Below are 26,640 nucleotides of genomic sequence, written 5' to 3'. Positions count from 1 at the left end.
ACTGGGTAACGCAATCTACACGGAACACGAGTAGGTATTCCTCAGATTATTTCGAGCTGGGTCGCCGATAGGGAACTGTCGTATCGGACTTACAATCTTTATTGTTGATATACGAAGCGATGAGACGCGAATTTTCCACTATCAGTTGTAAAAGCGAAATTGAGTGTTTATAGCTGGCAGCCAAAGTCTTTGGTTATGAAACTGTTAGCGAACAAACCATTGCCTGAAGTTTAGAAAAATTTATTTTATTTAGCACCATAATATGAAAACACAAAAATACTGAAAATATATTGTTTCTCCGAATGCTTATACAATTTAAAATATCTAGGTTAATTAATATTTTTTAAATTTTTAGTATATCGATTTTATATTATTACTGTATAATAAAAGAATGATTGTATAATATTATTTGTGAATTTACAGAATGGAATTAATAACCCGCTCTTCCTTGTCTGAAATAAATAAGAATGCGAACTAATGGCAAACCTACAGACCAACATTTCCAATATTTTATGCAGTCATGCCAGCGGGACCTTTCCTGCAACTTTTCATGGGTTTTTTATGCTTTGTGTCCCCATAGTAAAAGTGAATTATATTACACGAAATTCTTTCGTTTGGGGTTATTTGAGGATTTGATTGCCTTTTGATTTTCGTTGTAGTCGCTTTGCAATTTCCCCCCTGCAGAAATATATATCCAGACAATAGATTTGTAGCCTCAGCAATTTGTTTATATGCAATAAATTTTTTGCAAATCAACGATAATGCAATTTATTTGCCTACATCTTATTTTCCCTAGCCCTCTTCGCTTTCGCTTTCGCTTTTTTATTTGCATTTGGAATATTTTCCTTTCTGTCAATTTGATTTTTGTTGTCTTTGCTCCCATTCAATGTAAAAAAATGTTTACTTTATTGGAGGTCAATGAGTTTGCGTTTTTTGTGTGAAAATTTACGACCTTCAGTATCCAATTTTTTTCGTAGTAATATTTTCAGAGTGTGACTTTAGTTCCATTAAATTGGTTTTCTTATTGTCGCCGGCTGTCAATTTCTACGCAAACTATTGGCTGCCTGTATTTGTATTTTAATTATGTCGTAAATAAGTCGAGTATTAAGAAAATGAAGAAGGAGATTGGCGACTTGGCGAAAATATGTTTTGAAACATTAAATACTGAAAACTAACAAGTCTTAAAATAATATTAGGAATAAGAAATAATAATAATAATATATATAATAATAATAATATCTTAGAAGTTTTTGAGTTACTTAGAAAACTTTCCCTATTTAAAATTTCATAATAATAAATTTATAACATAAGTCAAAACATACAATTTTTAAGACATGGTAGGGTAAGATATCCCCAAAAAATGTTGATAAGAAATGTAATTAAATAAAAATGTTAAAACTCTTTAAGCCGAATAATAATTACACATTAAAATTGTTTCTCTTAAAGGTTTATTACTTAGAGGCGATTTGAGATTGAAGAAATTATGTAAAATCAGAGATTTCAACTTTGACAATGGTCAATGGTTCAAGTCGGTGACTTTTTTATTGTGGGGTGTCGTAGTGAAAGTGTGTTTTAGCAAAAAAACCCATTTGCTAAAAATTACGTCAAACCTCGGATTTGAGTATTCTTAGCTATATCTCGAAACCTGTTGTTCCAATTTTGAATGGGAATATTACTTAGGATCACCTAATTATTATGGAAAAGTTCAATGGTTCGTTAAAATTCGAAAAAGAAAGAAGTTCCTGTGTTAGAAATGGCAGCTCACTGAGTTGAAGTCTTGTTTTACACAACGCTAACTAAAAAATAATAAGTTAGATTCGGAAATTATGGCTAATACCTGAAAATATAGAATTAATATGCAACACCGCCTCATGAGGGCACTTTTTAAGCCTAAACATTCCGTTTTATTGTGCTCATTCACCCGTAATGCTGCATTGCTAGTGTTTATCGGTTTTCATTACGGATTCTTTGAATGGTTGCTCTCGCATTAATTTTCGCACACATTTTGCTGGCAATAAATGCGCTTTGAAATCATTTGTCTAGTCGTTCCCGCCACTGCGAAACGGTATCTCATCTGGGGACTTTCCACCCAGAATGCATTCCTGTCCCCAACCGATCCCCCTGCAATGCGGCGAATAATTTTTATTAAAATGTCAACAGCCTGGCAATGAGCATTGGAATTGGTTCTGCCACACCCTCTTCGCCTCCCCGACTTTCTGTTGGCCTGCCAAGAGTTTAAAATGTTTGCCAGCACATTGCTAGGGAAGAGATATAAAGTTGCTGAAAGGAGACCAAACATGTCAAGGCGCAGAAAGGCTGGAAATTGCAGCCGACTTTTGGGCGCTGGAACACGTTTCATATGGGGGCTGCAGGACCAAATGAGGCTAATGCAAAAACGTGCAGCAATTACAACCACAATCTATGGAAATTGTCGGCCCAGCAAATGGAATCATAACCGAACCGAATTGCAGAACTTAAAGGCAACTTTCCCACAAGAAAAAAAACTTTTCAAGCCACATGGAAAAAGGTGTTAAGAAAGAAGGAATAGCATAAGCCGAATTAGTAATTCCTACCGAATAAAAGAAACTATCACAATCGGTATTCAATGTGATCTTGGCAAGCAAAATATGTTAAATTGATTTTATTCTGTTTTCAATTGAATTGTTATAGAATTTTCTTTTTAATTGAAAACATATTTGTATAAAATAAATAAATTCTGCCCTCTGTGTCTTAGTTTTCAACATCTTATACATGTTCCTTTTGTAATTTAATAATACTGTCCTGAAGCTCTGCTGCGTTGTTATTTTTCGGAAAAACAATAAGGCCCTCTTGAAGGGTATAAAAAGTGCAACGATTTCATTTACAGCTTTGGGGATTTGAGCGCAGGCAAGCAGAAACGAGCTAAAACAAAAAATATTTTTAGATGTGGAAAACGGTTCCGAGTCTGGCTCGACGGCTTCAATTGGTCCGCTCATAAGTTGCAGCTTAGTCGGCTGAAAAAAGGGACAACAGAATTGTAAAAGAGAACGGAGAAACAGCTTAGAGGAACCAAACCAAAAAATGGGAAGCCAACTACTGCCCAAGAGTCCATAAAGCTTTCCCCTCTTCCCTCGCTTTAAGGCCACTTCTGCCCTTCAGGACGCACTTCAATTAACTGTTTTACCAGCGCCAGTTTGTCCAAAGGCGGCGAAAAAAAATAAAAACTTTAAAATGTCCGCTCAGTTGGGAATAAAAGTTTATTGAATATCGTAAATGTTTACGATATACAAGAAGTCGCTTCTTATGGCCAGATTCAAGTTCAGTGAAGTCAAATTAAAGTTGTTATTGCCGTCCCGTCACTCCGTATTGTCTCCTGGGAACTTCTGGCTCTGCGGTTGCTCCTTTGGCTGTCTCAAAGCGATAAAATTCGAGATTTATATGACAATTAAATGACTCAATTAGGCTACACCATGGTAATTGTGGTATTGAATTATGTGCGAGAGTGTGGCAAAAAGGGGTTAAGGGTCGACATTGAAATGACAGAAGTGTGAAATCTAATTAAATTCCAAGGTTGTTCCTTGTAACTCGAGCGACATAAGGAATAACTATTTATTTACTTATAAAAAGACGGCCATATCAAAATGAAATATTTTGTTATTTTTTGATTGAAATTATGCTACTAACATTTTTCTGAACTACAACTTTATTTATTAGAAAATTCGTTTTTGTTTGATGAAACATATTACAAATTTTACTACGAACTCGTTAGAATAATAATGAGTTTTTAATACGGATTTAAAGGGTACCATAGTGCCTTGTTAAATTTAAGGACATTTCAAAAGGATGATTGAAACCATAACTCGGTCTCAAGGCATTTCTTAACCTTCTTCATTTAACCCACATCACCTTTTACGATTGCTTCTTTCCTGATTATTACTTGTGCACATAAATATGAGCATTTGCTTCATATCGAAGTGTCTTTGCGGTGACACGAGTCAGTCAAAAACTCATTTCGTAAAAAAGCAATAAAACAAAATACTTAAATAGTCATCAAAAATACACTTATGAGGCATACAGCTGGGCATAAATGAGGCCCTCCCACCCAACTTTCCTTTCCTTTCCTTACTTTTCCCGAACGCCATTCACAAAAGCCATCAAACTACAACTGGCCGCACCTCCTGTTCCCGTCTCTTTCGTTCGTGCTCTACCTTTCTCTTTCTACTGGGGCCCACAACATCTGGCGGTCCTTTTTGCCCATCTTCCAGCTCGTTGGGCTCAAGTTTTATTTGTCGAAAAAATATTTCATTGTTGCAAGTTCATAAATAAGCATATAAATTTAATTTAATGTAAGGCAGCAGGGATCTAGGCAGGCTGTCAACTTTACCAAAGTCCTTGCATTACACACGCAAATATATATGGCGGTTTATATACGGCCACACGTTCCGGGCTTATTAATGTCGCCTTCACGTAAAGGAGATTGCATTTAATAACCAAGCCGAGGGTAATAAAAAAAGTGGCAAACTTGGTCAAGTTGTGCACGGCGAAATGAAAAAATTAATTCCACCATCTTCTATACGCGTAGTTAAAATAGTTTTAATGGCAACAACAAAGTTGGCAGGAGCTGCCAAAAATAAAACTCAAGGTACTTCCAGTTTCAGTTAGTAAAGCTCTTGGGAAGAGGAAAATATGGTTAGAAAGGCAAAGGAGCAACTTTAACTAAAATCCTTACGCCACCTGAAGAAACATCAACAATAAAATCAAATATTTACTGTATTCATATAAATGAAGCCAAAAACCTGAAAATTTGCCTGTATCCTTTGTTGAGATAAGAATGTAGTCGACATAAAAATAACAATCCTGATGAGCTCCACATCAGGCTAAATGTCCCTTGGGGATTCAGCTAGAGATTAAGGAAATCGAATTGTTAGAAATGGAAATGTGAGAGCAAAAATTACATGATATCAAATTTACAATCGAGGGGAAAGAAAAATAAAAACTACAAGACAACAAGAGAATCATATTCATATTTTTGGTGTATACAATTTCATAAAAATATTCCAGCCCCAAATCTGTTAACTTAAAGTGACAATGTTATTTGTCTGTGTGTTTTGTTATTTGGTCATAAGGTTTTGATTTAAAATTTATTCATTTTCTTTAAAGTCATGGCCTGACCGATAAAGCTATAGTTAAGCCTGCCAACGAGTCACTTGGCCAATTTATGGCTTTCCAACTTCGCCCACACCAAGTTTATCTGGAGCTGTCAACAAATTGCCAAACCGGTTCATAAAGTTTCCCCAGTCAAGTCCAGTCAACTGATAAGCTGATAATTATAATAATAAGTGAGTGACTAACAATGAGGCTTGGCCAAAGATCACGGACAAATTTAAATCAATTTAGACGATAACACTTGCAAACAGAGAGGGATTCCCAGCTAATTGAACTAATGGGGCCCTCGAAAGTTTATTACTTTTGAATACACATTTTTAAGGTCTTTCCAGCTAAAATAAAGTTTTATAACATTTTTGCTGAATTGCTGCTTTCCGGGCGAAATTTTTTCATGTGACAAACTTTTGGGAAAACTTGAAAGATTATAAGTTTGCCCAAAGGATTATAAACTTGAAAATTTTCAATTCAATTAAATTGCAAGATTAATTGAAAGATACCTTAAGCCCGGAAGAAAAGCATTTAAAGTGGAATTGTGACTGCTTGGTAAAGAAGTAAAATCCTTTGCTTAATCCTTGATTTTCATTTCCAGGGCTAATCAAGCCAAAAAGCCCGAAGCACATTGTAAAAAAATGACAATGGGCGAGCAAAAAACAAAACTATTAATTAATATGGAAGCTGAAAAAAAATATAAATGTACCACAAGGGAATACAAATAAAAGCAAACCAAATCAAAACAAACCACGAGGGCTTAAATAACAAATTAGCAACAGTCGTTAGTCGTTCGCTCTCTTTCTACGTGTGTCGTTCGGTCTCTTTCGCACGACAAACTGTTCCAAGGTTTTGCTGCAAAGTTCCTTTTGTTCTTGGCAAACACAAACACACATATCCATAATGGTTGGGCCAGAACGACACGATGGAGGGCCAATAAAATTTCTAGGTTTAGCACTCAAAGAATTCTCGAGGGATCGATGTCAAAATGAAAAAGGTATTTTTAAATTATTAATTAATTGTTGTTAACAAAAATATATTTAAGGAATAGGAAATTACGATTCGGGTCCCTCCACATAGGTAATAAATATTTTTTTGTAAAGCTATTAATTGAAAAATCGAATTTAATTTTAAGCAAAAATTATTTAAACTGTCAAACCTTTAATTGAGGTTGAACTCTCTACTCTATGCCAAATGATAATTATTAATAATAAATTTCTTTCGGTGCATAAGGGCCTCCAAAAATAGTTGCCTGCAATTTAAATATTGATTTTAAACCCGCTTTTGGGACTTTTCCAGTTTTGCTTTGTGCAAATGTTTACAACTCAAACCGAAGAAAGAAGAAACTGAGACGGAGATGGCGGAGTGGGATAGGTCAGCAAATAGGGATGTGCCTTTGTCTTTCGGCCATTGGCAAACATTTTCGAGATACCCTTGTTTGCTTGCACCCAAGCCATTTCCATTCCCCGGCATTTCGAGCATAATTTGCGTTTTCAATTGGAAATTTGAACGCAAATAAGTAGATACGAGATACGTTTGTGCTTTGTACATCTACTTAAACGGCATTAGTCAAAACCATTAATGTTGGCAGGGAGAAGGCCCATTGAATTCAATGGTTTTCTGCATTTCAGGGAAATGGAATAACTAGGGCTTTCAAATCCATATGAACTAATTTATGAGCCGAACATTTGATTAGATAATCCCACAGCAAACACTTCAGACTGTTCTCAATAATCGGGCTCGTATCGGCGATATTTGCGCTATCAGTGATTGCTCAAGACATGTGATTTATATGGTATTACTTGGTTAAAGTATTCACTCTTTTTTTGCAATTCATTTGTTTCCGCAGAAACTTTGTGCAATTTCATTTCTAAAATTGCTTTAAATGTCAAATCTAGCCAAATAATTCAAAAGGCTGAATTGGAGAAGGGAGCAGTTGAGGAATGAGTTAATTAAGTTTCTAACTTTTGCTGAGCAGGAGAAAATTAGCTGCAGCTTTGACAGACAAGTGGGGCATAATGGGTTTAATTTGGATGAAGTAGGGATCTAATAAAGAAAAGGGGAGAAATGGAAAGACAATTATATTGTCCAAGCTAATTTTTGAAAATAGTAAAAACGAGTGTTTGTTTTTTATGGGAAAGACTATGTAATAAAAAATAGAGAGGTGAAAAATAAAGGAGCTTATTTATACAGACAATAAAAATTAGTGTTACTTATTTAAGAGAATGACTTTATTATGGAAATATAAAAAAAGCATTATAGCAGTCTAACAATTTAATTAATTTTGTTTTAGTCAGAAGAAATAAATTAATTTATATTCGTTTAAAAATTCTAATAACCAAATTAATTTAAATTAATAACCATCGTTGCCGTTTATTATGGAAATATAAAAAATCATATTAGCAGTTTGACAATTTAATTAATTTTGTGTTAGACAGAAGAAATACATTTTTTTATATTCGTTTAAAAATTCTAATAACCAACTAAGAACCGCTTGTACCATAGTTGTCAAGGTCTCTTAAAGTTTTCATCTAAACCAAAAAAAGACCATAAATAAGAGCTTCTTATCGCCAGTACTAAGATTATGGTCAACACACTTCGTGTTTTGGGATTGGTATAATATACCGATTAGATAATGCAATTGCCGGCACTTTTCCATAAACTTGACTATCCGTTTCGACCTATGGGCACAAATCCAGCAGAAAATTTAAGTGACTAAAGTTGTAAGCTCCACGAAAACTTAAAAAAACAATTCATCAAAGGCATCCCCATCATCACCTCTGGAATTTCTCGAGAGAACTCGTTTCTTTTGTCTCGCGGAGGGAAAAAGAAAAAAAACTCGCCGTAATTGTAGGGGTAATCAAATAAATTAGTCGAGTACGTGCAAGTGCGTTATTTTCAGCACATTAAGTGATGATTTTAGTTTTGTTGTACGGACGGGCTGAGTGAATGAATGGATGAATGGGAAAATGAGGGGGCGGTACTGGGGGCTCAACAGCCGGATGGAGCACTCTCCAAAAAAAACTAGACTGAGTGAATCAACTCGCCGCGTTGTAATCGCCATTGACGCTCTGCCCGGCATTAAGACAATCATTTTAATTGGAGTGCCACTTCTGTACATGCAACCAAATCCCAACGAGAATAGGGTATTTTCCCTCTCGCTCTTTCCGTGCCCTACCGTCTGTCCGTCTCTGTCTGTCCGCCCGTCAATTGTCGGATGTGCCACTAAGCGCTTGATAAAAAGTTTTTGGCTCGCGCTTCCTCGGATATTGTTTTTAGTTTTTGTTATTTACTTTGGGTTTTAAGCTCCCGCAGTTTGTCCAGGGTATATTTGGTTTAATCTACTGGTGAAGTTACTTGGGTGATACGCAACACTGACCATCTGGGTCAGGTTTTGTGGCTAAATTAAAGTAATTATTGTAATGCAAAATTCGAAATCACTTAAAATAATGCATTTAAGGATAAATAAAAAATGTACTATTGTGAAAGTTCATACATTTTTTGCCATTCAACTATTATCATGTTACCCAAAAATTTAAATGCTTTAAAATTCAAAGCTAATAATGCTGTAAAGATATTGTATTTGTTTGTTTTTTTAAGTATTCATATATAATAAAAACTAGGCATGGCTAAATAAACCTAAACTTAAACTTAATTATTGAAAGGTTGACAGTGATATTCATAAATTTACCGATTTTTATTTTTTTGCAACGTTGGAATGTAACACACAAAACAAAGTTAATCAATTTAAAATTTTATTTAAATATTTTTCACTGTATCAACAATTGATAACACCTGAAAGTCAAACAAAAACTAATCATGTTTGCATTTTATAATTGCTATTACTATTGCTAAATCTAGCTAATCAAGCTAATATAAATCAAAATTAATTGAATGCCTAGCAACTAGGCAAATTTGTGCAACTATTCGGAAATGGCGATCTATAAAATTCCCACCAAACTGTAAATAACCTAAACCACAGTCCGCAAGCCGCAAATGGAAAAGCCTGGTTCAACGCAGGGCAACAGTTGCAGTGACAATAAACATAATTAAGTGATTTAATGAGATTTTGGTTTTTCCTGCAAGTAGCAAGAGCGAAAAACACCAGAGAGGAGTTCTGGCCAGCTAGTAGTTTGACCGGAATAAATCTATATCAGCTGGCAACTTTAATCAGGCTGAAGGCATAAAGGTCTCTTTGCCATTTTAATTTTAATATCAAAAGGTGTGTGTGCGTGAAAGGCCATTGAGCATGAGTGCTGGAGTGTGGGCGACCCAGCACCCACTCCCCCGCACACACAACCCCCCAAAACATGTCTCACCCCCCGCTACCCAACCGCACTTGTTTGCACATTTCTCATTTGACGCACTCGCTCGGCTTTCAATGTTAATTATACTTGTTGGGCATCCCCACGCCCCCTTTCTGCCCGCCGCCCACTCCCAATGCCACTCATTATGCAGCTCATATGGGATCCATGGAGCATATAAACCATATAAAAGTGAGCATGTTTTCAACAGATTTTCCTTCATCCCGGCCCTCTTGTAAAGCCATTTGCTGGCATTTGTGTAGGCCATTTTGTTATTTTTTTGCTGCTTTCTCATTTCTTCTTTCTCCTTTCGGCTGTTTGGGTGTTTTTTTCTGTGTTTGCTTGTACAACCTTTTCAGCGTTTTATTATAAATATGAAAATTAATCACTCAGCAAAAACGAGGATGCGGATCCGAAGGGCTGGCACACCGAAAATTTGTTGGCCATTCGAAATGGTCCTTTAATTAGCTCATTTCAAGCGGAATGCGGGGTTGATTACCGCTGACTTTCCTCTTTTTCTGATCTTCCGGAAGGATCAAATAAATATGCTTGCCATATAATTAAGTTGTTTAATGTTGCAGAGTGCAAAATTTTGTGCGCTCATTAAACAAATGGAATTTTAAAAGAATTTATTCTAAAATATGTATAAATCAGCGAATAAAATAAGAAGTCGTTGCTAAAATTTAGCTCAGTAATCGTTTTTAAAATGGCATATAAAAATTTAATTGCATTGGTTTAAAGTAGCTTAAATTCCTTTACCAGTCTGTTGTTTTGAGTAGCACAATTTCAAACAAAAATAAATATTATTTTTACAGTATTTCTAAAACATTGAGAAAATAATTTTTTAACATGAACTCTTTGAAAACGAACCAATCTTTAAATTTAAAAAATACAAAGTAAATGGAACAAAACTCTTTTGATTTAAAAGCAATAATCTTCAAATCTCAAAACATACAAAGTAGTAAATTTGATTTAAATACACATATTTATTCAAAATGTTAGTGTTCTACAAACAAAAAGTTGAACCCGATTTTTTTTCTCCTGACTTGCTCCTTTTCCTTTTATGTACTTTCGTGTGAAGAAATTATAGGGCAATGTCCTGCGCTCCTTTTTTTTTTTTTTTTTTTTTTTTTTTTTTTTTTTTTTTTTTGTGGGGGGTTTTTTTTTTTTTTTTTTTTCCCTCCCACCCCGGGGTTTTTTTTTTTAAAAAAATTTTTGATCGGCTTTAAACGCTTTTTAAACACTTTAAAAATGCAATTTAAAAGTCAATTTCAAAAGACTGGCTTATCTTAAACATCTGATTAAAAGCTGTTACTAAAACGAAAAAAGTCCTGCCCTCTATTGTCAATTAAAGTAACACTGTTAATATATCCTAAAACAACTTTTTTTGCTTTTGACGACTTTTCAAAATGGGACGCTTGGCCAACGAATGTTTTTATTTCACGCTCACAACACGCGATGCATACGCAATATCGACGCCAAAAATTAGGCTATGAAATTTGTGCGAAGGTAATGAAAACTATGCCAGCCGGAAATTCGAGCCTCAAAAAACCAATGCAGTACTTTTGTCAAATCATCCAGGGACCGTCCAAAAAGAAAGAAACGGGGGCAATATTCAAAGCCCGAACCGAAACCGAAACAAACTCAATTGGGCATGGACGGTGTGTCCAAGTTTCGGGTTTTATTTTCATTTTCATTTGCCAAACGGGGCCACTTGAATGCGCAATGAAGCTCCCTGCCGGAGTCGGAAAAACAACAAGTTTCAAAGGACAGAGCAGTGTGGCCCTTTCGGAAAAACTTTTAACATTTTTGCATAAATTCAACGCGCCATCCGTTTATTTTGGTTGCACAATTTAAGCGATTTCCGTGACTATCACTGGAGATTTGTTGCCCCAGAATCTGCAGGCGAAAGCTGCTCAAAATTCATAAAAAGGGCTGCAAAATGGGTGGCAAATGGAAATGGCCGGAAAGAGGAGGAAAGTGCAACAGCCGCACTCGAGCTTATTGTTGACATTTAGCGCCGGCAGCTCGCCATTCCGCCCACGGAAATCTCCTTTCCAACCGCAATCCTAGTGTTAATTAAGCTTACAGACCGGCCCGACCGGCAGCATAAAGTTGTTAAGTTTTTGTCAAGCCCTGCTGTTGTTTTAGCTGCTGGCGGCTTAATTATTTTCATAAATTTTTTTCACATTTTCCCTTGCTTTTCCGGCTTGTTCTGTGACTTTGTGTCGAGAGTTGTGGGCTTTCTGGACATCTCATTAAATTATATCAATTAATATTCATTCCTTTATACATTATTTCCTTTATTATTTTTTAACGTGTCATATGTAGTGGCAGGTCATTGAAATTTGTAATGGTCGGACAACTATTAATTTGCATATGAAATTCAATTGCATTAAGCAATTTTTTTGGCATAATTGTTTCTGATGAAGAAATTGGCTTTAGCAGTTTATTGCGCTTAATTTTTCATGTGAAGTTTTGCTTTGGTGCATGGAACTTTTTGATACTAAAGATGTATATATAAATTATATTATAATGTAAGCAATGTGTTGAATGCTTAAACTGACTCATTTTGCACATCGTTTTGCAATAATAATAATTCATATTTTTTTCATCATCATTCTTCATTAAATTAAAAAAAATTTGCTTTAAAAAATAATAATAATTAAAACTCAGCCTAATTAAACACGCTTCATAAATTGTTTAATATCATTAATAAAAGTTAATTAAATTATTCTCGCGTTCACCTGATGACATCAAATAAATATCGTTTATATGCATTAAACAGAGTAATTGCTTGCAAGTCAATTAAATTTTTGTATTCCATCGAATTTATAAAGGGCTACATAAAATATAAAAAGTTATGAAAAAAAAAAATAAAATACCAATAGAAAAGATTCGACTTCGCGTATAACAACAAATCTTCTTTTTGCCGGATTTTGTTTTGATAAGCTTCGAAGAGAGCTTATATGTACGCTTTAAATATGTATGAATGTTTGTTTGCACCCTGTGTCTTCTCTTTTTTTTGCAGTTTCATGAGATTCTGGCTCATCGGGGATTTTCTAGTTTAATTTGTTTGTTTATATGGTTGTTTTCATGGGATTTTCCAGATCTCCAAGGCAAGCAAATTTTAATTTAAAAAAAAATATAAAACATAAAGCTCAAATTTGCTGTTGGGTAAATCAAAGCTTTCCTTCTAATTAAGAAGTCGCATAAACTAAAAAATTAGTTCTCATTAATCAGTTTTTGGAACTCTCCTCATACGTCAAATTGTACGTATTTATGTATAAAAGAAATCTAAATATAGTTGAGGTTTATATACGTAAAGAACGTGGAGCAATTTAAACGGCCTAGATTTCTTGGACAGCTGGCCGAATACACAGTCGGATCCCCCGTATTCACATAAATATGCTGAAAGTATTCACAAATTCTCAGCCGAGTGTAGAGAAATCTATTTTTCAATTATGTGAACATTGCGGGTTCGCACTCGCTAAATTCCCCCGAGTCCAATCAACACCATATTATCATAAGCTGCCTTATCTGTGCTCTTAATTTACCCTCAACCTGCTTTATTTACATTACATTGCTTCTTAGGGTATCTTGACCTTTATTATTTTAGTAATAAAGTTCAATTTTCTCACGAACTTCTTGGGACCATCTCAGCTTGTTGATTGTTTCAATTTCTGTTAAAATATTTGCTCTCGCTTACTTGTTTACTTGTCTGGCCGATTCTGACACTCTTGTGTAAACAAGCAACAACTTTGGCCAAGGTTAGTGACAAATTAACATGGACAATTATTGCCTATTGAATTTATTTAATTCGATGTTTTAATTGCAAATTTGCATGCAGAAAATATTTTCAATTATTTTGTGGGACTTTCAGAAAATTGGGTATTTAAAATTTATTGGCTGTTGGATTGAATTAGCATTAATTTGTTCACTTATTCTTTTACCATTTTAAATTGTTTCCGTTGCTGTAATTTTTTTTAATTTCACATTGTTAGGGTAGCAATTTCCGTTGAAATTAATTTATTTTAGTCATAAGTCATGTTTTTATCGTATTTTAGCCTCTAAATTCAATCACATCCACCATGTATTTCCATCCACATCACACACTCATTTGATCACTTTTCGTGGCTTTTCTTCAGCTCCGCTGAGCACTCACAGAAAATTCTCAAAGTTTTTCCAATTAGTTTAATGCATCATTTTGTCATTTCGGCAACCAGCCAAGGATGCTCCACATATTATATTCATAAATGCACAACGTATATATTATATTTTGTTTAGACAAGCGCAAGCCAAGATTCTAACCACTTCATAACACTGCGGACAAAATGTCTTCACATGCATTTGTTATTTTTTCAGTCTTGTTCCTTTTTTTATAAACAAGAAACGCTGCAACAAAAATGCCGAAGAAATATTTTGCTGCCAAAGTTTATTTTACTTTTGTTTTGTTTCTTTTTATGTTTTTATTTTTCTTCAGTTTTTCTATTTTGTGGCGTAGACAAAACGGCGGCGAGCACGTTTCCGGCTGCGAACGGCACCGGAATTATAACAAGTTGTAAATGAAAGGCAAAATTTGATTACAGCCGATGTCAGAAGTTAAAATGAGAATTGCAGAACTAGTTAATTTGAATGGAAACCGAATTGGCGAGGGCGGAACATAAACAAATTCAGACGGGGGATAGATAGTTATGAAGATGCACGAAAAGAAAATTTTACTTTTTTTTTGCTTTACAAAGAACATTTAGTTAAAATTTAAAGTTTGGAAAAATTATTATTATAATTATAATTATTATTTATTTTATTAGTAATCTTTTATTCACAAGCTAATGTTCAAATTATTTTTTAAAATGCAGTTCATTGAAATATTTCGGACTTTTGATTGGATCTAGTGTAAAGAATTGGTTTATTGCCTAAATTATTGTTCATCTATGTTCTTTGTAGGTTTTGGGTTTTTCTCTCGAAAACGCAAAACAAATTCATTTAAAATTCAACTGCATAAAAATGTATCTTCGTCGTGCGGTTCTGGATCGAATTGTATCTTTATCCGCCCACTATCCAAACTGACTTTAGGCACGCGAGCGTCACTTACGTATACTCCCGCTCTAGAAAGGCGAAGTAAACTGGATTTTTACCGCGACGCAACTTTTCTTGGGACCCGAATCCGTAACCGTAACCGAACCGCACGTGGCGACTGAGAAGCGGCAACTGAACAACTGAACTCGACCACAGCTGGAGAACCGTCGCCAAGCGAAAAGCACTCGGAGTGAGTTCGAAAAAGTCGTGGAGTGAGTGCGAATGGCTGGTTGCCGGCGAAAGAGCGGAGCAAAACAAAGCTACCGTTGAGTGATTTCGGTTGAGTGGAAGAGGAGAGAGTAGAGTCAACAGGTTGCTCAGCTGGTCGTTTAACCTCGTTATTCTCGTTATTCCTCTGTGGGTCACATGGGGCGTATGTGCAATATGGCTCACTCGGTGCGTATGTGTAATGCCGCTCAAGTTTGCCGACAAATCGCCGACAAATTGTTTTGTAGCGTGGATGCTGGGTCTGCACACCACTTGGATTACCAGTTGGGCTTGTCCTTAGCCCTGGATGCGGCCTGTCACAGTGCGTATACGTAATGTTGCCTCGACTCTGCGGCCAAAAATTTCGTGTTGGAATGTGCGTGCTTTTCCTTTTGCTTTTTGAGTGCAAAGTTTGGCCAAAACTTTGTGTTTTTATAAACATTTTTAGGTTTGTCGGTTCAAGGAGTGTTGGGCTTAATATTCTGGGCTCCTAGAAATGAGTTCTCCCAAATTAAATATTAATAGGCTTTTTTCGGTGTCACAAAATGTGGAAATTGCTTAAACAAAAATGGCAGGTGCTTTAATGCAAACGTAAATTCCTTTTACAATTTTGTATGCTTATTTGTGTTTTGTTTTGTCATTGATTCTTAGTTAATTAATAAAAGCAAAACTTTTCTTTAGGGACCAAAAATAAAAGTTGAAACTTTTGTTTTTAAAAGACTACTGGAATTTTGATTTACATTATTTCCAATCTCTCCGATTTCTATAAAAAACAGTTTCGTTTGAGTTGTTTATAAATGAAAAACAATTATTTTTGGCATTTGACTTAAAATAAATCTTATTAAGGTGAAATATAAAAGGTGAAAAGATACATAACCATTTGCAAAAAATTATTTTGGTTAATTTACCATGAAAAATTTAATTCAATTGGTCAAAAATATTAAACGGTTGATTATTGAAAATTAATATGGGACATGGATTCGTTTACGGATTCAATTATTTCCATGTCAACCAAGTTAGAATTATCTTCCGAAGCATCTCTTGGCTTAGGTCCATCATGAAACTCAGCCATATCAATATTATTTTGAGAACAGACGGTCCTACCATTATGATCCACATTAGAATCATCAACGGGCTTGAGAGTTTCTTCCAGTGCCGGTTGAAACGACTTATCGATAAACATCCGAGTGACAATTTTGGGATCTAATTCGGCCTCCAAATCAAATTCATTGACAACTATAACTAAAATTCTTAAGAGCATGCGACAAGACTTATTTTCATATGTCGCATCTTTTTGAATGTTGTTAAGAGCATTATGGATAGTTTCCTTCATTTTCTGTAGCTCAAGATTCATGCTCTCGATGTTTGCCAGAGTTTTCCGGGAATTGGCGAGTGAAATGGCAATACGACGCCCCAGATCCTCGTGCTCCAGACGCATGTTGGCGGCATTTTCCCGGAGACAATCCAGGAACATAGACCGTACGGCAACACTTCCTCTCATGTTCATTTGAAGTGTACAAAATATATAGATTTTTTTAATTTATTTTACGAGTATATGTATATCTTATTTGTTTTCAGCTGTTGACTGTACTGAGAAATTGTTCTGAGAAATAGATGGAGAGAGTGGAGAGAGAAAACGTGGCCTGCTAGGCCGAGCCACATTAAGATAATTGACATCAATTATAATAATTGTCAGAGTAAGCCGATTAGTTAGCTAATGAATTAAATATCATGGGAATTTACCGTCCCATCCTAGAGGCGACAAATCAATGTCACCTAAAACATATAATTATCTCCCTTATCCACCCAAAAGCTTCGCACCCACGTGAATCTAACTTTCAACATTGACTCTTTTGCCGTGCTGCTGCTTAGTGTTGCATTCATAATTGATTGTCCTGTGGGCAAACGAGTCCTTGTCTGCGTCCCCCCACTGGATAAGCACTTAAGCTAAATGATGGCAGATGGCTTAATTTTCATTTGAGTTTCTGGCAAAAGAAGCCGCTCTGGCAACCTCTTTATCTTCATCCTTTCTATTTAATTTTTAAATGTGGGAAAGTGAACTAAAAACTGCTTGGTAATTGGTAAAAGCCCTTGATTCCAACCAAGAGCAAAAGATTTAATTTTTAATGAGAGGCAAATACGTTCTGACCTAATTGGATTAATTGCCAATCCTGCGGGCTTCAAACGACTTCTGGTTTTGAACAAAGTTAATATAGTGAGGGCTATCTTTGAGTGTGATACTTTTGCATTGTTAGCAATATAAGGGTCAAGTTTAAAATGTCTTTTCGTAATAAATATATAATATTCTGCTGACTGACTAATTAAAACGCCATAAATGTCATTTGTGATAAAGGTACAAATCCATTTGACTTATTAACGAAACCACTTTGAGCATATCATAACCACTATTTTGCCGAAGTCAATACCCAAATTGCATTATTTTAAACAGACCAATCATAAAGCTTCTTGTTACATACCACAAATCATATTTAAATTTTTCGATAATTAAAACGAGCACAAACAGAACTCCAAAGCCATCAGTTTAATTTTCCTTCCGTCTCCTCCGTCCGGAAAAGCTTTTTCCCAGCTGTCAATTGGTAAATGCCGAATTCTATCAATTTGCCATTCAATCATTGCACTAACGTTGCTAAGCCGACTATGCAAATTGAAGTCAAGAGGCATTAAGTCCAATCCGAAAACTAAAACGCTACTCCATGACACAATTGTCAGGGTTTTATCGGCTTATTCTTGCATGAGTGCAGACACCCACACGGACACGCTCATGTCCACACAAATACTGTGCTCTTATCGCAAAGGAAAAAGCTTTGCCAATTTTCGCCAATTTTTTTTCTCCTTCTTCTAACTGATGTGATATATGCATGTATAAATGAGGAAATCTATCTTTTTGTTAGTCAGGCTAAAAATCGAAGGAAGTTTTGGTCTGGTTTATTTAAAAGACTTATTTATAGTTTATATATGTATTGGATTAGTTCACTCCAAGAAAATTATTGCTTACATATATCTATTTACTTAAGTTAGTTATTAAAATTATTTAAACGTTAAAAACAAGCATTCTAAAATAAATAAAAAAAACAAATAAACAATTTGGAAGAATATTAAAATATTTTTATTTCAGTATGCAAAAAGGCTTTGAAGAATTTAATATTTTTTTAATTTAATCCAGAGGCTTAACTTGTTTATAGTTAATTTCTAAATTTTAAAGCATATTAAATTCTATTTCTAATGGTAACAGAAATTACAATATAATTGAAAGCAGGTTGATTGATTGGCTGGATTATAGCAGTTAACTAAGGCTCCGGCACTCCCAAATTTTGTTAACCTTCCCCTTTCTATATGAACTTTTGAAAATTGATGTGCGGTTGAAAGGTGATTTATTGGGGGATGGAAAGGGTCTCCTTATTTCTCTTTCTGTTTTTGCCTATCAGGTTTCGGCCAGGTTTTCATTCAGCGACACATATTTTGTTGAATTTTATGTAGTAATTCAATCAAGGCAACCTTTTTCAGAATTTTCAGCATAATTGATGATAAATGCCGAGAACCAAATGTTGAAGGTCACAGAAAATAGGTTGAGATGGGTCAATAGAAAAGATGACAGCTTGTTGTAATTCAAAATGAAATAAAATCAATACATAATAAATCGTTGCAAAAATAAAGTGTGTATTAAATAGTGATATTAAAAACTTATGCCTATTATTTATTCTTCGTTTAGGGCTGATATCCATACTGTTTAAATATTCTTCTTTGAAAATATCAGATCTGTTGAGTAAACTCACCTAAAAATAAAATAAAATAAAAGTCAATGAGATAATAAATTAACATTTTGTAAATTTAAAAGTCTTATTCAGTTCATTGAAAATTGACGACAGAGGGCATTTGACAGGTTAAATGGCATCAAATAATATCAATGAGAATATATAACAAAAGTAACATTTTACAAACGACTGCGCACTTTCAATTAAATTTTGTTTAGCTTGGAATGGAAAAGAATGGCTTGGGTAATAAATAAAAATGTTTTTGATATCTTATGGATTACCTTGAACTTTTTCTCATTATTCTGGCTATTACGTGTCGTTCGACAGGCTTGAGCGAGGCTTGCCATTTTCCCGAAGCTGCTCGACTCAACTATGCCAACTACTTAAGAAAGTTTCTTGCTGCTGCTATCCCCCGGGCCATAACACCTATCATTTGCATCTGTCTTGACAAACCCCCAGTCCCCCGACATTCCCCATGTTTTCCGGTGACTTTTCCCGTCCAACTACCGCAAGTCAAACGCGAAAAGTTCGATTGCATTTTTGGCGGTGCTACCTTCCGCCGTCGCATGTGGCACGTTTCTGGTGGCTTGCCACGGCATGACGCATACGCCACGTTGACTAATTAAACTAATCTCCTCGCTCGATGGCTGGGCAAACACCTTGAGCTGAATTTATTCAAAATCCCCCAGCATCCGAGCATGGCACAAAAATGTATATATATTTCACTTTATTTCTGCGGTTCAACTTTTGCTGTGATTTCAGTTTTGGTTCCCTCATTTTTCTGCTTTTCCGCTTAGCAATTTAATTTTTGTGCTTCTCTTTCTTTATTTTTTTTGTTGCCTTCCCGCCGTGTTTGCGTAGCTGAAATTGTTTTCCATTTCAGGTTTTCCGCCCGCCTGCAGGGACCGAGAACCGGGAGCTGGGAGCTCGGGGGTGGGCTTGTATGGTGGATCTGGACGGTCGGGAGTCGCAGTTCTGGCTCCCTGTTGGGTATCCATTTCAAGTGGCCCTGTAGCCACAACCTGTGCGATGATAAGGAGTAAATGCTGCTCAGGGCATTGCGAATTGCATTGGGTTTCCCACAAATTTATGCTGCTTTTTCGGGGGCGCCTAAAAGTTGGAGTGAGTTTGTTGACAGCGGGAGATAGCAAAGCTGGGATTTTAAGTGTATTTTTTGAAATTCCTTGATAATAAATTATTTTTCAATACATAATCCTATGGTGTCTCACATATTTTATTTTGAACACTTATTTACGTCGAATATATTATTTAAATGTATACCGTTTTAATTTCAGTTTCTGATGGATTTTCGGCATTATCAATGAACTTGAAAAAAAGTTATTATGATATCTAAATTTGTGATAATAGTAAATAAAAAATGTATTCGTCAAACCATTCTTAATACTGAAACTTACATTTTTTGCCATATTAAAGATTCTGAAGCTCCCCTCGTTCGTTAATAGGCACAGCATGCAAATCGATTGGTGGTCAACGCAAAAGGTAACTAATAATTTACTCTCTTTGCCAGTTAGTTGAACTTGGCAGATCGGTGACACAGGTCCATGTACCGCAGCAAACGTGACGAAAATGAAACCAAAGGTGAGTTCCATGGATCCGACCGCCAAGATGTGTTCATTCAACAATGCGAGTGTCATGCACAGGTATCGATTGCGTCACTACTACCATTGCTATCTGCAATTGCGACGGTGGAGTCCCAACACACTCGTGGCTTCGGAAGTCTTTCTAATCAAATGCGTGCACCTCTGGGGAACGAAAAGTGCGAAGACTATAGCGATATTTCCACGTGGATGGATGAGCACGTGAAGCTCCATGCTCAGTGGAGCAACTTTAAGGCAGAACTGGATACGCTTTTAATCCCACTCAATGTAACAACTTCTCTTAAGAAGTGCTGGTTCTATGAAGAAACCACCTTGCAATCAATCATTGAAAACGTCAACGCAATCGATCAAAGCAGTGGAATCCAAAAAGAGCAGATTAAGTACAGCGCAGATATGGAAACGGATCTAGAAAATATTTTATCCAATATCAACAAACCTGTGGTTAAAGGCTTTAAAAATTGTTGTAAAAACTTGCGAGATTCAATCAAAAATCTCAAAGATGATCTGAAGACAAGTGTGCAGGATCTTTCAAGAAAATTAAATGATTCAGAAAATTCCAGGGAGAAAGAGGAGCTCCACAATAATCTTAAAGACTTTGAGGATCAAATAAAAGACCTTAAGGCACGGTTGCATACGTTGCAAAATAAAGTGGGTGAATTTGAAGCAAACACCAAATGTTGTGCAGAAATAGAGAGACAAATTCAGGATTTAGACATTATACTAAAAACGAGAAAAAGCGAAGCAGATGTCCAGAATCAAGAGTTATACAATAAGATAAAAGAGTTTAAGGATAAGCAACGGACTCAAGATGACCTAACAAGTGCCTTAAAATTAACTATAAGAGACCGTGGCGAAAATATTAAAAATATAATTGACAAGTGCGAAAAACATTGTGGAAATGAAAATCTTTCCGACGACACGCAATTCGAAAAAGGAGAATTACTTGAGTTGGAAATGAAAATCGAAAACTTAGAGAGGCTCGTCGAAAAACTTTCCAACAAGTTAAGCGAATTGGACACTTTAGAACCAACAACTAATTTAAATGCATCACTGCATGCGTGCCTGAAAAATGGCGAAAACCTATCCAAAATTCAATATGAACTCCAGGAATTGATAAAAACTCAAAGTTGTTCAAAGGCATCGTCAGATGCCCCCAAAACTGCAGTTCAATGGCCTGCCATAGGTATGGTTAGAAGAAATGCAATATGTATCTCCGATGAAAACCTTGAATATAACATTAAAGAACTTCAAAAGGAAGTTCTTCCCCTGAGGGAAGAGCTGAACTATTTTACGAAGTGCTGTCAGAAAATTTATGAACTTGGCGCGCAAGCCGATCATTTAAAAAACACTCAATGGAAAATGAACCAAACCTACAATGAGCACATTAAATCTCACGAAAATCAATTTAAGCACATTAAAGAGGGTCTGTACAAAGCACTCATGAGATTCAGTGACATCAATCAATCAAATATTAATGAAGGTCTTGAACAGCAGCTTAACAACCTCGACAATAAGTTAAACAAAGTCAATTTAAATTTGGAAATAATAAAAGAAAGACAAGGTGAGATTTCAAAGCTTATAAAGAATACTAAATATGCAGAAACTTTGCCAAATGAGATGGCAATGCTTAGAAGCAATTTCGACGAATTTAAACAAAAAGTTGACACTCTGCTAAAGGATATTAAAGAAAATAAGTTAAGGGAATTATTAGTTAATAAAAAGGATCGCGAGAAACAACTAGATACACTTAACGTTATCGTTCGCCAGGATCTGGATAAACTAAAACAAAAACTTCTCCATTATGACGATTTAGAAAAGAGGATCAAAGAAAAAATAGTTCAACTGAAAACCCCAACGAATCTAATGCTTGGATGCCATAAAAAGTGCAAGGGGACCAGCAAAATAAACGACCTTATTGATCAAATTGAGGACGCGGAGAAGCTAGTTAAGGCAAAGGGATCTTCTTGGTCGAAACTAAAGCCAATTTCGAAATCAATCCCAAAATCGAAACCGACTCAGAAACCAAAACCGAAACCGACTCGAAAAAAACGAACATCAAAATCTGATGTTAAAATTGGAGGTATTGATTATACCTCTTCTCGGCCTACTGAATAGTAGAAGATTTCTTAGTAAACACTGGCTTCACAGTTTATTTACTCTTAATGGTTTTAATAAAGAAAACTTGAGACAAAAAAATTATGTTATGCAACTTAAAGAATTCAATTGTATTATTCATCTAAAATAAAAATATGTTTAATTCGAGTTTTTTCCTATCATTTCGTCTTTTAATTACTTGGATTATGCGTATTTAAATATACTCTTAAAAAGTATCAAATGCTATACCATTATGCCGGAAATATAATTATTTGCTTATTATTAAGCGGTTTTAAAGTGATCTTAACTTGACGGTGGCTTTCAGAAGCACAATCAAAAATATCCATTATCCCGGAGATAAAGTAAAGATCAGTTTAAAATCTCTTAATAAACTTTTAACAAATGTTGTATCAAACAATTTATTGCTAGATTGAACGCATATTATCCCTAATTTTATTTATTTTTAAAGTAATCCTCTATAAGCATCAAAACAAATTTAATTAAACGTTTTTAAATTAAGATATTAATTTGTGAAATATTTAATTGTTACGATCGGCCGTGTTAGATGATATATTATTCCGCTTCAAATTTGTAGCACAACTTCAGAAAGTACTACAAAAAAACAAATACAAAAAAAACCAATGGCCAATTGACCAACAAAGCAGTACTAAAAATAGTAATTCTACCAAAAAAGGTATATTCTTCTCTTAAAAATTTTCAAAATTAAGTTTATTGTACACTATTTAAATGAAGGGCTGCAGTAATTGTCCAGATTTCCTCTAAAGGAAAGTCTCAACGCCAGTTGGAAATTAAACAAATCGGTGAAAACTCAGAAATATTTTTATGAAATAAGTTACGCTAGAGAAACTATTTTTAAATAGTACATGATGCATCATTTTAAAAATACGTACATCACGCAAAAATAAAAGTTATTACAAAATAGAAACAAATTTGTATATTTGTATATATAACTTTTTTAAAATTCTGAAGCTCCTCTCGACGATTAATAAATGCAGCATGCAAATCGATTGGTGGTCACCGCACATTGCAAAAGGTAACTAATAGTTCTCTCTCTTTGCCAGTTAGTTGAACTTGGCAGACCGGCGACACAGGTCCGTGTACCGCAGCAAACGTGACGAAAATGAAACCAAAGGTGAGTTCCATGGATCCGACCGCCAAGATGTGTTCATTCAACAATGCGAATGTCATGCACAGGTATCGATTGCGTCACTACTACCTTTGCTATCTGCAATTGCGACGGTGGAGTCCCAACACACTCGTGGCTACGGAAGTCTTTCTAATCAAATGCGTGCACCTCTGGGGAACGAAAAGTGCGGAGACTACAACGACATTTCCACGTGGATGGATGGGCACGTGAAGCTTCATGCTCAGTGGAGGAAGTTTAAGGCAGAACTGGATACGCTTCTAATCTTCCTCAATGGAACAACTTCTCTAAATAAGTGCTGCTTATTTGAAGAAACCAACTTGAAATTAGTAATCGAAAATATCAACGCAATCGATCAAGACAGCGGAAACCAAGAAGGGCAGCTGAAATACAGCGGAGATCTGGGGACGGATCTGGAAAATATTTTACTGAAGATCAAGGAAGCCGTGGCTCAGGGCTTCAAAAGTTGTTGTGATAACCTCCAAGATGTAGTCAAAAATCTCAAAGATAAACTTGAAGAAAAATTGCAGGATCTGACAGGAAATTCAAATGAAGTGAACCCCAAAATTTCCAGGGAGAAAGACGAGCTGCAGAATAAACTAAATGACCTTAAGGATAAAATAAAAGACCTTAAAGAACGCTTGGAAACTTTGGAAACAAGTGTATCTAAAAATATGTCAAACAACAAATGCTGTGCTGAATTGAAAGGAAAAACGCTGGAATTAGAACATAAAGTTAAGACGACGAGAAGTGAAGATGACCCAGCCCAGAAACTAGACAATCAGCTCAAAGATCTCAATGAAATTCAACGCAATGAATATGATTTTACAAATCTTATAAGGAAAACAACAGAAGACACTGGAGAATATATTAAAAATATTACGGAAACTTGTAAGAAGAACTGCAGAATCGAAAATGGTTTCGAACACATTACTCCAGATCACAAGCAGTTAAATAAAGGTGACATTTTCGCTGTGGCAAATAAATTAGAAAACTTAAAAAAGCTCGTCGAAAAATATAACAATTTGTTGAATCAGCTTGAAGTCCTGGCCCCGACTAAAGACATAAATGCAACCTTTCTTACCTGCATGGAAAACAGCGAAAGGCTAAAAAATATTCAATATCAAATACAGGAATTGCTAAATGAAAGAACTCAATCCTGCTTTGAAGCAGGGGGTTCTAGAACTTTTGCGATTTATAATGATAAGTCAATAAGCAATTCAAACTGTACTTTTGATAAAAAATTGCAAGATCGCATTAGAGAACTGGAACAAGAGGAGGAAAGTCTGCGTGAAGAGCTGAAGAAGCCTCCAAAGTGTTGCCAGAAAATTGATGAATTAAGCCTGGAAACTAATCAATTACAATCTATGCTTAAAGAAATGAACCGATCCTATAATGATACCCTTAAAGAATACGAAAATCAATTTAAGGACATAGAAGAGAGCACAAACGAATCTGTCAAGAAGATGGGCGACATAAATAAAACGAAAAATAATGAAAGTCTTCAGGAGAAAATAAAGAACCTCACTAAAGAGCTAGACAAAGCTAATATTACCTTGGAAACTCTAAAAGACAAGCAAAGTGATTTGTTTAATAGCAATAATAGCTCCAACAATGCAACAAACATGCTTGTTGAGTTGGCGAGTCTGAAAAGGGATTTCAATGAGTTCCGAGATAATGTTGACAGGCAGTTAAAGGACATCGAGGGCCAACAGCTTTTCAGCCTATCAGCTGATGCCAAAGACTCCTTGCAATTACTGGAGAATTTTAACAATGATATAAGCAGGGATATGGATAAAATTAAAAAAAATCTCCTCGACCGTGATTCACTGGCTAAGCAAACTCAAGATCAAATAGCAGAACTAAAAAATCAAGCTGATATTATGCTTGAGTGCCAAAAAAGGTGTACGAAAATAAACAAAATGAATGATTTTATAGATCGAATCGAGGACATGGAGAATCTTGTTAAAAACTTATAACAAAACCAATCACGACACATGAATTGGTTAATATAATAAGGTCTGATGAATCTTGCAATGATTTTAAATGTATTAAAAAGTATAAAAAATCACTAGTGCCTTGTTATTAAAATTTTATTTGGGCTTAAAATAAATAAAACTTTTCCAAATAAAGTTTTTTCTTAAAATAAAGATTCATTTTTCTATGTTTTATCCGTTCAGTATTTGAATAAAATTAAAACTAACTGAAACTTTTTAAAGTTGCTTGAAATGTTTAATATTTAAAAATAATATCGCTTGCCAGCTAAACATACGATAGCCACATCTTGTAAAATGACAGACATTTATTTTGAAAAAATCGAATCATAATTGATGAATTTATGTCATAAATGGGACACCCTGTGTCACATGTCAGTGCTGCACAGAATTTTAAATTAGTATCAAATTCAATTGGAGTCAAATGATGATAATACAAACGGAATTTATAAAAATCGACGATGCCCTGGAAATCTGCTACTCGATGGAGGACGACCTGCACGAGTGTCTGGGTCTGGTGAAGACCATGAACCGGAAGTACAATGCTCCCGGGCGCTATACCATTTCCATGGACCCCTTCGCCGAGGACTATCCTCTGTACAGCCCCGAGTCCACGGAGCAGGATGCGTCGTCCCTGCAAAACGCGGACTCGGAACTGGAGATGCTGAGCCAACTCTACGGGGCCAGAAGTGCCCAGGAGCTGGACGAGTCCTACGTGGACGTGCGGTATAAGTTCATCAAGCTGAAGCGCGACCTGGAGGGCACAGTGACCCATTGCCAGAGGATCACCGACTGTGCGGATCGCCAGGAAAGGGTCTCCCATCGCATGCTGAAGAGCTCCGGTGGCAGCAAGAAGAGGCTGTGCAAACACTAGGGATGCCAAGTCCTGCCAACTATTCCATCAAAGTCGGGGAGCGTGTGCAAATTGCAAATTGTGTCGACACTTGGCAGCTTTTATTAAAAATTACTGTCACCATTAGCCGAATCGCACGGAACTCTGGGCGGGGAGTAACTTTCCAAAACTCATTTGGCCCGACATGAAAATGAGGCAAAGTTTTTATCAGAGTCTCAGTTTTTCTGGTGTCTCGCGACACAAGTTTTTCCCTGACGTTGAGCACGATGATGACGATGATGATAGGACAGTAACAAGTCAGCTGCATGTTTATGGGCACGACAATGGGTAAATACAAATACGAGCATGCGAGAGAATATGTGGGGGAAACATGAGAAATTGCCAGCGCAAAACTTGAGATAATGTAATGCAAAAGTGGC

At 35.6% G+C, this 26,640-nt stretch overlaps 4 protein-coding genes across 5 annotated transcripts in view; 2 read left to right on the top strand and 2 right to left on the bottom strand.

Moving 5' to 3' along the window:
- The window catches only part of LOC108041019 (venom dipeptidyl peptidase 4), an 85,005-nt gene that overhangs the window by 30,599 nt on the left and 27,766 nt on the right, over positions 1–26,640 (bottom strand). The window contains exon 1 of one of the 2 annotated variants that reach the window (XM_044461565.1): positions 14,533–14,641. The exons of the other annotated variant lie outside the window; for it this stretch is intronic. The gene's annotated coding sequence lies outside the window, so the exon portion shown is untranslated. Of the gene's footprint in view, positions 1–14,532; positions 14,642–26,640 lie in introns of those variants that run through there. 2 annotated transcript variants of the gene reach the window in all.
- Positions 15,614–16,288, bottom strand: LOC108052535. Its single transcript, XM_017134936.2, has one exon. It carries the CDS (start codon positions 16,228–16,230, stop codon positions 15,676–15,678), a length of 555 nt encoding a protein of 184 aa, XP_016990425.2. The 5' UTR covers positions 16,231–16,288; the 3' UTR covers positions 15,614–15,675.
- On the top strand, positions 20,059–25,353 carry LOC108052533 (interaptin). The gene is made up of 3 exons (XM_017134934.2): positions 20,059–22,195; positions 23,309–24,036; positions 24,508–25,353. The coding sequence occupies exons 1-3, from the start codon at positions 20,059–20,061 to the stop codon at positions 25,351–25,353; spliced, it is 3,711 nt and encodes a 1,236-aa protein (XP_016990423.2).
- Positions 25,743–26,347, top strand: LOC108052537. Its single transcript, XM_017134939.2, has one exon. The coding sequence runs from the start codon at positions 25,793–25,795 to the stop codon at positions 26,240–26,242; it is 450 nt and encodes a 149-aa protein (XP_016990428.1). The 5' UTR covers positions 25,743–25,792; the 3' UTR covers positions 26,243–26,347.

The sequence above is a fragment of the Drosophila rhopaloa genome, unplaced genomic scaffold (assembly GCF_018152115.1).
Source record: "Drosophila rhopaloa isolate 14029-0021.01 unplaced genomic scaffold, ASM1815211v1 contig_47, whole genome shotgun sequence".
In the NCBI taxonomy this organism is placed as follows: domain Eukaryota; kingdom Metazoa; phylum Arthropoda; class Insecta; order Diptera; family Drosophilidae; genus Drosophila; species Drosophila rhopaloa.
This window is presented reverse-complemented; position numbering and strand designations above follow the sequence as displayed.

Excerpts from the sequence above, each read along its gene's own strand:
- LOC108052535 (XM_017134936.2), bottom strand. The coding sequence starts at position 16,230 with ATGAACATGAGAGGAAGTGTTGCCGTACGGTCTATGTTCCTGGATTGT.
- LOC108052533 (XM_017134934.2), top strand. The coding sequence starts at position 20,059 with ATGTACCGCAGCAAACGTGACGAAAATGAAACCAAAGGTGAGTTCCAT. Across the intron at positions 22,196-23,308 it reads ATCTGATGTTAAAATTGGAG|ACCGGCGACACAGGTCCGTG; the intron begins GTATTGATTATA and ends TGAACTTGGCAG. Across the intron at positions 24,037-24,507 it reads TGGAAACTTTGGAAACAAGT|GAATTGCTAAATGAAAGAAC; the intron begins GTATCTAAAAAT and ends TATCAAATACAG.
- LOC108052537 (XM_017134939.2), top strand. The coding sequence starts at position 25,793 with ATGATGATAATACAAACGGAATTTATAAAAATCGACGATGCCCTGGAA.